General features: G+C 35.0%; 1 protein-coding gene across 8 annotated transcripts in view; it reads left to right on the top strand.

Annotated features, from left to right (window-relative positions):
* The window catches only part of LOC121857817, a 273,121-nt gene extending 261,234 nt beyond the window's left edge, over nt 1–11,887 (top strand). For 7 of the 8 annotated variants that reach the window (XM_042354070.1, XM_042354071.1, XM_042354073.1 and 4 more), the window contains 10 exons: nt 80–304; nt 1,224–1,389; nt 1,860–1,998; nt 4,489–4,629; nt 5,208–5,341; nt 7,016–7,207; nt 8,455–8,619; nt 9,213–9,526; nt 9,644–9,832; nt 10,314–11,887. In XM_042354070.1, the coding sequence (XP_042210004.1) occupies nt 80–304; nt 1,224–1,389; nt 1,860–1,998; nt 4,489–4,629; nt 5,208–5,341; nt 7,016–7,207; nt 8,455–8,619; nt 9,213–9,526; nt 9,644–9,829 (1,662 nt within the window). In that variant the 3' untranslated portion in view covers nt 9,830–9,832; nt 10,314–11,887. The remainder of the gene's footprint in view (nt 1–79; nt 305–1,223; nt 1,390–1,859; nt 1,999–4,488; nt 4,630–5,207; nt 5,342–7,015; nt 7,208–8,454; nt 8,620–9,212; nt 9,527–9,643; nt 9,833–10,313) is intronic. The other variant, XM_042354075.1, reaches the window with a different exon arrangement.
* The last annotated feature ends 363 nt before the right edge of the window (nt 11,888–12,250 follow it).

The raw sequence follows: 12,250 nt of genomic DNA, 5'->3' as shown, positions 1-12,250 counted from the left end.
ATTAACAGTTTACTAGGCACCTAGTAATTTGAAATACTACAGTACTTTCATTGTACTAACTTGCTATTTTTATTCTTAGAGTCTTCAAGAGCTACAAGAATACACAGTACCTGAGGCAGCTGAACTTATTGACATACTTAACAAATACTCTGTGGAAGGCCTGTTATATGCTCATGATCGGATTGCTGAGCGTGAGCCTCTGCCAGTGGGGAATTTACCCGAGGAGGAAGTGCTGGATAGAGTCACAAATTACCCAGAAGAAAGTGTCAAAATTGTCCGCATTGACAAGACTAATGAGCCCTTGGTATGGAACTTTTCTTCAGTTTGAGCTGTTAATTTTTGAAAGTGTGCTGTCTTCTCTTCCTCCCCTTTTTTTTTTGGAAGGACATGGAAGATTTGTGAATATCTGATTTTCCATAGGAACTTTCAAATTGCTAATAAAACTCTTAACTATAAATCTCTTTATATATTTATAAGTTTGTACTGTACTGAGTATATATCCTTGCTTGTTCCCCAACTTATTTGGCAATTGTGTCTTTCTTACAATTTTTTTATGAATATGACTGGGAAATAGTTTGAATAGCCAAGAGAATGGTGGGGAAAGGAAGTTTCTATAATTTTTGTTTCTATGAAAGGAAGATAAGAGGAAAGAGAGAGAAAAAAGATTAGAACGACTTACATCAAGTAATTGTTGGCAATTGAAAGGAAAAAAAGAAGTGCATGCAATAAATACCGCAGAAGCAGGGTGTAGTCTACTAGTACAGTATGTAAGGTATAGGGGAGATGCTGGAGAGAGTGTAAGAAAATTATATACTTTCTAAACTTTCCCCTTTACCAGTACTGTATTGTACAGTAGTCACTTCTGAATATGTACTAATGGGATTATTTTTATCTCTTCTGACAGTTATATGATTTAAAAGTTCTCAACACAAATTTATGAAATACATGTACCCGTTATTAGGTTTTTACTTCATAGAATAACATCATTAGCTGAGGCATTTCAAGATAATTTTATTACCCTTTTTAATTTGCCTGCACAGTATCAGTTATTTTTTATTTGTATTGATAAATGTTCCCATTTCAGTGATTTATAACCTGATTCATTTTGTCCAAAAGCTCACAGTAATTTTTATTTCTTCTCCCAGTTCCCTTTAATATTACTAGTATTATACTGTAAAATATGAAGGTCAGGTTAATGCAGTATTGTTCACATCTTATTATAGGGCGCTACGATTAGAAATGAAGGCGATTCTGTGATCATTGGCCGCATCGTGAAGGGTGGTGCTGCCGAGAAGTCTGGTCTCCTCCATGAGGGTGATGAAATTTTGGAAGTTAATGGTGTAGAAGTGAGAGGCAAATCTGTCAATGACATTTGTGACATGCTTGCTGGTACGTAGTGGTCTGTCTTTGTTTAGTTGACAGGTCTTGTACCCTTATTACAGTTTTCTTGAGTCGGATATTTGTGTCATTGTTGGTGCATTTTTAACTTTGAGAACATTGATTTAGATATCCACAAGTATTCATATCGGTTTGTAGAGCTCCCGAGATATTATATTTTATTCACCTATTCAGGTACTGTTTTGCAATTTGGTAGCATCAGTGGTACTGTTGGAAATATAACATGACCCCACTTGAATTTATACTGGAGCCCTCAGAAAAGGTTAAAGCAGTCCCTGCTTATAATTAAATTTCTCCTTTCAGTACAAGTACTGTATTTCTATAATTTTCTAAACAAGGGTATTGTTATATATACTTTCACTTAATAAATTTAAATGTCTTATTCTTTGCAAAGATATTTTTTTATTAGATTTTTTTCATAACATGGGAATTACACTTGAATTTTTTTTTCATTGCTGCAGGAATGACAGGAACCTTAACCTTTATCATCATCCCAAGTGGACAGCCTCCTCCAGCAACTCGCCCACCAATTGCTCAGACAATACACGTCAAGGCGCACTTTGACTATGATCCTGAAGAGGATTTGTACATACCATGCAGGTAAATCATGATAGAGCCAAAAACATTAGCTTGTCCAATATATCTTCTACTGTACTGTATATCTAACTGTTGTATTTCTTCTTCCAGTTGATTAAGGAGAAAATGAAAGGAGTGTAGTGCTAGAAAAGTGTAAAGACCAACAGGAAAGGGATGAAACATTAAGTAGATATGATCAATGTAACCATGTTCTTGATTAATCTGGGTATCCTTAATTGCTTAGACTAAATACTGCATTTGAAAATTTGACCTTGTTGAATGTGTGCTATTACTTATTATGTCCTTGCCATAGGCTGGGGCATGTAGTGTTTGTCTTGTTCATCCACCCTTTTCCCTGCCCCATTCAGTACAGGTGTCCTACAATATATGAAGGGGTTGCATTCCTGGAAACCCATTAATTAAGTGAAAAACAAACAAACATATATCACACGTAGAGCCCACGTAATATTGAAAGAAAATATTGGGTATGGGGGTAGTTATTTTTTAAAACAAATTTTCTAATACTGTACAGTATTTTATGAGATCCAAAATTTCACACAGTTTGGGGGGAAATTTCTGCATGCTGTGATGTTAGTTGTAACAGTTGATTTTTCAGTTACAGGAAAGCCTCCCATAACGACGGTTCTACTAACAACGATTCCTATTTAAGACCCTGGTTAATTTATGACCCAATTCAATTTACACCATTATTTTCTTCGTATTTATGACGAAAATATTTAGAAAAAATAAAGTAAAATTACATTTCATATAAATAGTCAGTCAGTCCTCGACGGGGTTAGGGACCGACGACCAGGTCGTAAGTCGAAAATGCGAAAATAATACATATAAAATCTAAAATGGGTGTCTCTTTTTCTTCTCAGCACCACGAGAAGTCTCATTTTTATACTTGCCAGCCATTTTCAAGGGAATTACAAACAAAAATTTTGTCGGTACACAGCGCGATCACTTACGTAGGGACTCGAAAATACGTAATTTGAAAAATATTTTATACGACTGCGGCGGTCGTATGTCCGGATGGTCGTAAGTCGAGGATTACCTGTAATAACTAAATCCCGATATGTATTATACAAATTAAAAAAAACACGCTTTGTGCACAGAGGCTGCCGGGCTTGTGAGGGCGATGCCAGCATCGCTAGCATAAACAGTCGCAGCTTGGCGGGTCCTTTGTTTTCACGCATCTTAACAGGAAAAGGAGAAAAACTTTCTCGGTTTTCTTACGGCATTTTTTTTTGTCCCTATTCAACATGAGCAAGATATGATAGTACTGGTTCAAAAGCTAAAAGAAACTGTATAAGCTTAGCCGAGAAACTAGATGTGTTAAAACAATATGAAAAAGGTGAGAGGTCTGTGGATATTATATGGAGCAAACAATGAACATAATATTATTTCTGAAGTGGATCAATTAACAGAACGAAGCATTAAAATTAACAGGGACTTGAAAAAACACACATGACCTCTACATAAAGATGTATAATGGGAAAAGAAAGCGGCTGTGAGAGGTTATTTCGACAGCTTTATTATTCAAAGGCCTAAACCACCAACTTCAGCTACACCATCAAATTCAGCATCATAAGCAGCTTCAGCAACAACTTCAGGATAAGCAGCAGTAGATGAATCACCACTTATTGCCTCACCAGTGACTTTTAAGTTATGTAACCCATTATGATGTTTAAACCTAGCAAACCAACCTCGACTCACACTGAACTTTTCGGTTTTTACACTTTCACTCACTTGCATTTTAAAGATCATTAAACAATGTTAGGGCTTTTGTTTGAATAATAACTGTGCTCAGTGGAGTATGTTTCTGATTTTTGTCTTCAATCCATATACAGTACTGTACTTAAAAGTCTCTATTTCTTCCATAACCCCACTCCTGCTTTGGCAAACTTTATTTGCACTTAATGGAGTTGTAGACAGAGCACTTTCCTTAATTATTTCTCCATTCTTACGGATAGTTTTCACTGTTGATTCCAGACCTCTCACCTTTTTCATATCGTTTTAAAACATCTAGTTTCTCAGCTGAGCTTATATACCTTTTTTTTAGCTTTTGAACCAGCACTACCATCACTTGCTATCTTGCTCATGTTGAATTGGGGCACAAAAATGCCATAAGAAACCCGAGAAAGTTTTTCTCCCGTTCTGTTCGGATGCGTGAAAACAAAGGGACACCAAGCTCTCTGACTGCTGTTTATACTAGTGATGCGCATCACCACTCACTAGCCTGGCAGCCTCCATGCGTAAGGCATTTTTTTTATTTGTACAGTATTTTTTTTTTGTATACCCTGTAACACATATCGGGATTGTTATTATTTATATGAAAATGTAATTTTATTATATTTTTGTTGTAAATACGAATAAAATAATGGTGTAAATTGAATTGGGTCCTAAAGTAACCATGGTTTTAAATATGAATCGTCGTATGTAGAATCGTCGTTATATATATATTTATATTTCAAATTAAAACTTGTATTTTTAACACCCTATATTTTCTAGGGAGTTGGGTATGAGCTTCCAAAAAGGAGATATTCTTCATGTCATCTCTCAGTCTGACCCCAACTGGTGGCAGGCCTACCGGGATGGGGAGGAAGACCAAACCCTTGCAGGTCTTGTTCCTTCAAAGACCTTCCAGCAGCAGTGAGTATTAATTGGTTCATTACTCCATTTCAAATTGTTATTCAATACATACCAGTATTTTAATTATTATTAATCGTATTAAGTGTAATACCAAAGTAAGAGGAGGCATAAAATGCTATTTTCTGCTATTAGTTCTAGTGAGTATGAAGTAACTTATAATGGTGGATGATGCTGGGTTGTAGAAAGGAACAGGGTTGAAGTTTTTTGGGCAAGTATAAACTGTTCTGCATGTAGTGAATCACAAGCCCTTGATCATAAGAAAAATCTTTCAGTACATTAAGCCGGTGTTATTTCAATGGGTGGTGTTTGGTTGTATTAAGTGAGTCAAACAAGGTAGTGAGAGTGAATGAAGGAGCCTTTGTTGTTGAATTTAGCTACCTCCTTTTAGAAAAGAAAAAAGTTTGAAAGAAATGAGGGATGAACATGAGATACATATATGGGTACTGTATATGTATTTATATTAACCCTCATTATACTTGTGTACTTTAGTGTTGTCTTATTCAAAAAGTTTTTCTAACTATTTTTCATCTCTTATGTTTTATGTTCATGCAAAGATTGATTGAGTTTCCTGTTTGCAGCCGGGAGGCAATGAGACAAACAGTCGTAGGTGACAACAACAACAAGGAAAAGACCAAGAAGGGCAAGTTGTTATGTGCCAAAAAGCATCAGAAGAAAAAGAAGAAGAAAATGCTTTATCCAAACTATAATGAAGGTTAGTATGAAAGCTTAGATTTCTTTGAGTGGTGGCATGGGCCCTAACCATTATTTTAAGAATACAATATACTATAAATATAGAGGCTTCGATAGATACTGTATCTATTTTATAAAACTGAAAATAATTAACTCCTATTTAAGCATGAAACTTAGTTAATTTTTTAAAGTTTACATTACAGCCTGATGCATGGCATGGTATGTGAATGATGTTTAGAAATATGATCTCTAGATGTATTGACCTGGTTGCATGGTTGATGCATGAAACTATTGTAAATTCTTTTTTTTATTATGGAGGGTACAATATTAAGAAACTTTCTTGGCTGGACACTAGGCACTTTTTTCACTGGAGCATATTTCCATGGTTTGTTCATTTTATTTAGTGCTGTAGATATTATTTTGACTATAAATGATTGAAGTCACACCTTAGAGAAACATTGAAATATTACAATATAAATTTACATTTACAGCTTTGTTATAGACTAATACAGAGTACATGTACGGTAATTGGCTTTAGTTTGTTGTGCTTGTCATAACAAATTTTTATTGTCAGTTACAAAGCATTTTGATTTTTGAGGAAGGTTTAAATATAATTTGAACAATAATACAGTAAGAAACGAAAATATTTTGTACAGGCACTGACATTTCTAATCTTTCATCAGCTTGGTATTTGATCTGTGATAAAATCACCACTGAACACAATTATTGTAAATGATAATGTTAGTGTGAATATATATGGAATGAAGTAGAACAGGAAGTTGTTCATGAGTAGGTCAGTCAGCCACTGTTACCCGTGGATATAAGTACTGAAGGAGATGGAAAGGGTATGTCTTTTTTCTTACTTATAATTCTTTTGCTTTAGCTACACTCACATTGCAAATGACTTGTGGTCTTACATGTATTCCCATTCCACAGTCTTTAATATTATTATACGGTATGTCAATTCTCAGACTTCATTTCCCACTTTATTTCTGCCTTTCCTCTTTTCATGCTTTTATTTACAGTGTTTGTAAACTTTTAAATACTTATAAAGGTAACTATCATTTTTGTCACTATCTTTTAGTGCAACCAGATGGTATCAGTTGCACTTGCACATTGCCCAAACCAGTACCGGGTATGTAGAATTCTTCAGCAAATGTTTCATGCAGTGTATCAGAAATGGGAACAGACACCTAAACTAAAATGTGTGACTTTAAAGTAGAGATGGTGAACACCCCAATTATTTGGAATAGTTTCTAAATCCTCTACCATAAGTGTTGAGTTTCAGAAGTGACATATAAGATATGAATATACAGAACTGTATATATTTATTTATTTTTATATGAACAAGAGTTAGAAATATGCTTCAGGAGAAGGTGTAGGAGAGGATTTCTTAACAGCTTCATTAAGTGTTAAAATAATTACACAAAGACTATGACTTCTAACTTATTATGTATGGTGTCACTATTTTCAGGACAACGTGCTTCATGCAAATGATTTTATTCATTGTTTATGAGATGTCACATCAATATCTGCCCAGAGAAGAGTTTTGTACCCATTCATTTTCTCTGCTTTCATAACCAAAATTTAAACTTTGCTTTCTCTAGCATGCAAGGAACCCATTTCCCAAGTATGTTTTGTCTGTATTCTCCTCCACAATATAACCTATATTGTCTGCCTCTCATATGTGGCTCAGCACGGAGCAACTCTCCACTTCCTATGCCAGGAAGAGGAGGCCCAGGTGCTGACATCATAAATGAAACAGAGAACTCAGGAGCTCAAGCAAGAAGTAGAGTGTTGACACTGAGATTTGCCCTCCCAGCTTGTCGTTGTGTTAAAGGAAGCACACGAAGGAGACGGTGCAGCTCATTGTCTGACCTCGATGTTGGTACGGACAGGGTAGTGTTAGTGGATGTTTTGGAGGCTTTTGTATATTGTCTTGTGTTACCTGAATGCTTCAATAATGGATGGCTCAAGTATTCAGAATCTTACTGTGGGTTTTTTTTAAGTATCTTTTAAGATATAGAAAAAATCCATCCTATTGTAAAGATTCTGGGTATTGAATTATTACTGTATTAGTAGTTTAGGTCTGGGTGCATGCTGAAGTTTCAATGATTTTAACACTGGTTTGGCAGAAACTTCATCACCATTGGGTGTGTTTTGGCTGATGTTAATAGTATTACTATTGACATTTTTTTTTGTCTTCACTTTTGTTTGTCCCTGTTTTATTGTGTGTGTAAATTTGGTTATCTTTATATCCTGCTAGAAGTACATGTTGTACGATGCGGTGACTGGAGAGTTGTAAAAAACAAAATTGTTCATTAAGAAGGGCAGTTCACAAGATGAGAAATACTGTAGTAAAAAGCACTACTATGTGGATGAACCTCTTGTAATGTAATGTTTATTCCTGGTTGAAGTAAAATGCCATGTAGTGCTTTATTTTGGTTTTATGTTGGAAGATGTTGTGTGATTCATCCTCTAGGTACAGACTCAAAACCAAAAGACGAGTTATTATATGTGAAGATTGAGTCTCGGGCATGTAAAGTCATCTTAAAATGGTTCATTCAGAATTAGATGATGAGTAACACATTATTTTAATCCACTGATCTTTCAATAGCCACTAAATATTATTTCGCAATTATAGGATAGGATCACTGCTTCAAGGGTTATTGTGGTTAAGTAATTGAAAAATAACTTTTTCTCAATGCTTAGTTACATTAAGTGGTGTAGTAAAGAGCATTTGCATTTATAAAAAAATTGGCCTTCAATAAACAGTATTATTTGCATTTTGAAAAAGTTTGGCTTTATAGTTTAAATTATTATTTGCAATTTTGAACATTATTGCCTGATGATGACGTTTGAGAAATTTGGACGAGTGTGAAATTATCAGTTAATTATCTGAAAATATAATTAACAAAGATCTTTAATTTAAAAAGAAAAATTATTAATTTCAACATAATTTTCCTGATAAGTCTAGTTTAGTACCAGTATCACGTCATTTTATATCTTGGGTATTGCACTGATTAATTGTGATGGAAATTTTGTAGAAAGTTCTCATAGTGAATTCTGTATTTGATGGACTATGTTATATTATGATATAAGTCAAGTAATAATAAGTAAAATTATTTTTTACAGATTTTGATTCGGAAGAAATTCTTACATATGAAGATGTGGCATTATATTACCCAAGAGCAAACACAAAACGACCAATTGTCCTCATTGGTCCTCCAAACATCGGACGACACGAACTCAGGCAAAAACTCATGGAAGACAGGGATAGATTTGCAGCTGCCATTCCACGTGAGTATATGAACTTATTTCATGAATTTCTTTGTATAAATTTGATATCTAGAGGAGAGAAAACTACAATTTATTATGACAAATTGAAAGTTACTGCATTGCTTTCAATAGCAGTCATTACATATTGTTCTTCCCTTTATAGGTAACAGTTTTAATGGGGAGGAATAATCTAATCATCAGATTAGTTGTGACTGTATCTGGTTAGTTGCCAGACACCTAGGCCAAGGTATCATAGTTTCAACTTGAAGCCTTGATATGTTCATTATATGAACAGCTTAGTTATAGGCCCTTCTTGAAATGGAATTTCAAAATAAGTCGTCCATCTTTAACCTTTATGGGTTCTTTCAGTTGAGTCTTGGCAACACTAAGCCTTTCATCCTTTTACTTTTTAATACTCTTGCTTGCTTTATTTTAATTTCACCGTATACTGTACTTGAGAGAATAAAATGCCTGAAACTTCCCATCAACAAATTTTAATACTATTTTTAGGTATTACTACTTGTAGATTTTCATATTAGGGCAATGTATTAATGTTTATTATTGTTCCTTGTAGATTTCTTGATATTACTCACAATCTGCTTATCCTTTTGCAGACACATCTCGCACACGAAGAGAAACGGAGTTGGATGGTCAGGACTATCATTTTATTTCACGGACACAATTTGAATCCGACATACTAGCACGCAAATTTGTTGAACATGGGGAGTATGAAAAAGCCTATTATGGGACCAGCTTAATGGCCATCAGAGCTGTCGTGAATTCTGGCAAAATCTGTGTTCTCAACCTTCACCCTCTGTCCCTCAAGATTCTCAAAAGTTCTGATCTCAAACCATTTGTTGTATTTGTTGCTCCCCCATCACTGGAGAAGCTTAGGCAGAAGAAACAGAGATTAGGAGAACCAGTAAAGGTTAGTTACCTGTACTGTTCAGATAAATGAATTATTTTTTTATTTTAAATTGATTATCAACTAGGTGAAGTTATGAGAAAACACACAGTTGCCTAATGATCCTACCTATTGTTCCAGGATGAGGAGTTGAAAGAAACTATAGAGAAGGCCCGGGAGATGGAAGAACAGTATGGTCATTATTTTGACCTGATCATCATCAATCAAGACGTAGATCGTGCCTACCACCAACTGCTTCATGAGATCAACATGTTGGAACGAGAGCCTCAGTGGGTCCCTGCAGCCTGGCTCGCACATGATCAGTGATGGGTATGTATACAGTATATACAACCACTCCCCGACTTACGACGGGGTTAGGGACCCAAATGTGTTGCTAGGTACAGTAGTTGGTGGAGGTAGCATCCCTCCTGGTCTGCATTGCTATGGTGTACCATGGATTGTATGCAAATGGCAGTTGTGTTAAAATTTAATTTGGCTTTTATTTACTGGTTTGCCAATACCGTATTTTTTGTTGTAACTTATTTATTGGTATTATTTTTATCTATTCCTCACATTTTCTGGTACTGTATATATTATTTTAAGAAAACTATGGCTACAGTAGGAAAATACACAAGTATTCCTAAATACTTCTTGCTGAAATGAGGGGCGTGTCTTATATGGTTGTGCGCCTTATATTCCGTAAAATACATTACATAACCCTTTATTTTCAAAATTTTCCAGTTTAGAAAACTTTCTATTGTCTTAATGCAAAACAAAATAATTTTATTTACCAAAAACTGTTTTTTTTTAGGTACTGTAGTGTTCCTATGGTGCCAAAATGATACCCCTGCGCTTCCCCCTGGCCAAAGGCAGAAGACTCCTGGCTACTGTCCTCAAGGCAATTCCTATAATGGAAGTCTCAAAATGAAGGGCAACCAGGTCTATACAATCAGTAATGTGACAGTGTTTGTGTAAGAATTATTGGATGGACATATGGTGAAGGAAAGTGTACAGACAAACAATGTTGAAAACTTAAAAGGTTGTGTTCGAAAATGGCTTTGTGTTCATTCATGATCACGTGTGAAAATCCACTTCAAGAAGAATTAAAAGAAATAAGAAATTGAAGTAATTGGTTAACGTAGTGACATTGACATAGGAAATTGACGTATACTTTAAACCTTCCCCATTCTGTGCAAATTTAGGTAATGACAACTAGACCAAAGCTTCATTTGCAAAAGGTGGGAAGTTTAAGCTCATTGCAACTTTGAAACAAGCCATCAACTGAAAATTTAAGACTTAACAAAATGGAACTCTGGAAGTAAAGTATTAAGCAGTCCACCTTTTGTTGAGGTGGCTCAAGTGTGTGTGATACTAGAAGAACTCTAGAAACACGTTATTTACCCTTGTAAAGAAGACTCCCTTACCCTCGTCTAGTTTTAAATGTCTTTTGTTATCTACATTTTCTATTACATTTAGTTGATGTACATAAAATTCTTTACATTTTTTGAACATTTATATATCCATTATATCCATATCAAGATTTCAAAACATTTTTAATAAATGTCCCTCTTTCAACAGTTTTAAATATAGATAAAAAATATAGATGCATTTCAATCCATTTTTAACAAAAATGTGTTAATGTCATTCAGATAACTCAAATTCATCATAAATGTATTTTATCGTTGAAGTATTATATCAGTCCCATGATAGCTGGAAACATTGCTCATTTAATATAAAGATTTTTTTATTGGTGGTGTGCAATAAGCAAAAATTTGATGTTTAATGAAATTTGAAAACATAATGTAATTCACATCTTTCCAGTGATTCCCCCCCCTCCCCCCCTGTAAGTGTCTGTAATGTACATAGAGGTGCCATATTACATCAAAGTTGACCCATTTTACATCAAAGCTGTGACTCCAGTTATTTACAGTGTTAAGCAGCAATAATACCTACATACAGTACATCTAAAACATGTGTTGTAAAGTCTTCAGTACTTTTACTTTCTTAAGGCTCTAGGAATTAGCTCTGCCAATTTGTAACAGATGATTAATCCGAGTGTCTTATTCAGAATGAATATTGTGCATCATATATTCATGCCTGAGAAAGCCTGCAAAGTGAAGTCTCATGTTGACAACAAAAGCACAAGTTTATGAGAAGTCAAGTTTGTGATGTTGACATTTTACTCAGATGATACTGAAAATATATACATATAAAATTGTAACCAGTATTTCAATGGTGTTCCCTCCTCCTCCCAATTTATGTAACTCCTGTATATACTGTTACAATCTTCCTATGTTTAATTTGTTGTAAGTAGAAACATATATGCCTCATTATAATACACCATTAAATAATTACGATTCCTAAAATAAATGTGTATACTAGTAATATGAACATAATTTATTATTCATCCTCATCTAACTTGGTGGGTGAGATGTGGATTATTATTTTTTCCCAGGTGGAGATGTCTGTCCAACATGTAAGGACTGACAGTTACCTGGGCCTTTAGACAAGGTTAGGTTAGGGTAGGGTAGGGTAGGTCAAGTTCAGTCAGGTTTGGTTAGGTTACGTTCAGTTCAGTTCCAAGTCGGAGAGAGATTGACGGAGTGCGGGAGGGACTGAGGGTGGGAGGGAGGGAAGGATAGGTGGAGCAACTGGAGGCAGCCCCTCCAGACAACGATCCTCTCCTAGCCAGCAAGGGGTGATTTAGCTACTTCAGGAAATACCAGTGTCTCCACAACATCAAGCTGA

Source organism: Homarus americanus, unplaced genomic scaffold, assembly GCF_018991925.1.
Source record: "Homarus americanus isolate GMGI-L3 unplaced genomic scaffold, GMGI_Hamer_2.0 scaffold13846, whole genome shotgun sequence".
Lineage (NCBI taxonomy): Eukaryota > Metazoa > Arthropoda > Malacostraca > Decapoda > Nephropidae > Homarus > Homarus americanus.
Note: the sequence above shows the minus strand (reverse complement) of the source record. Positions and strands in the feature narration are given on the sequence as shown.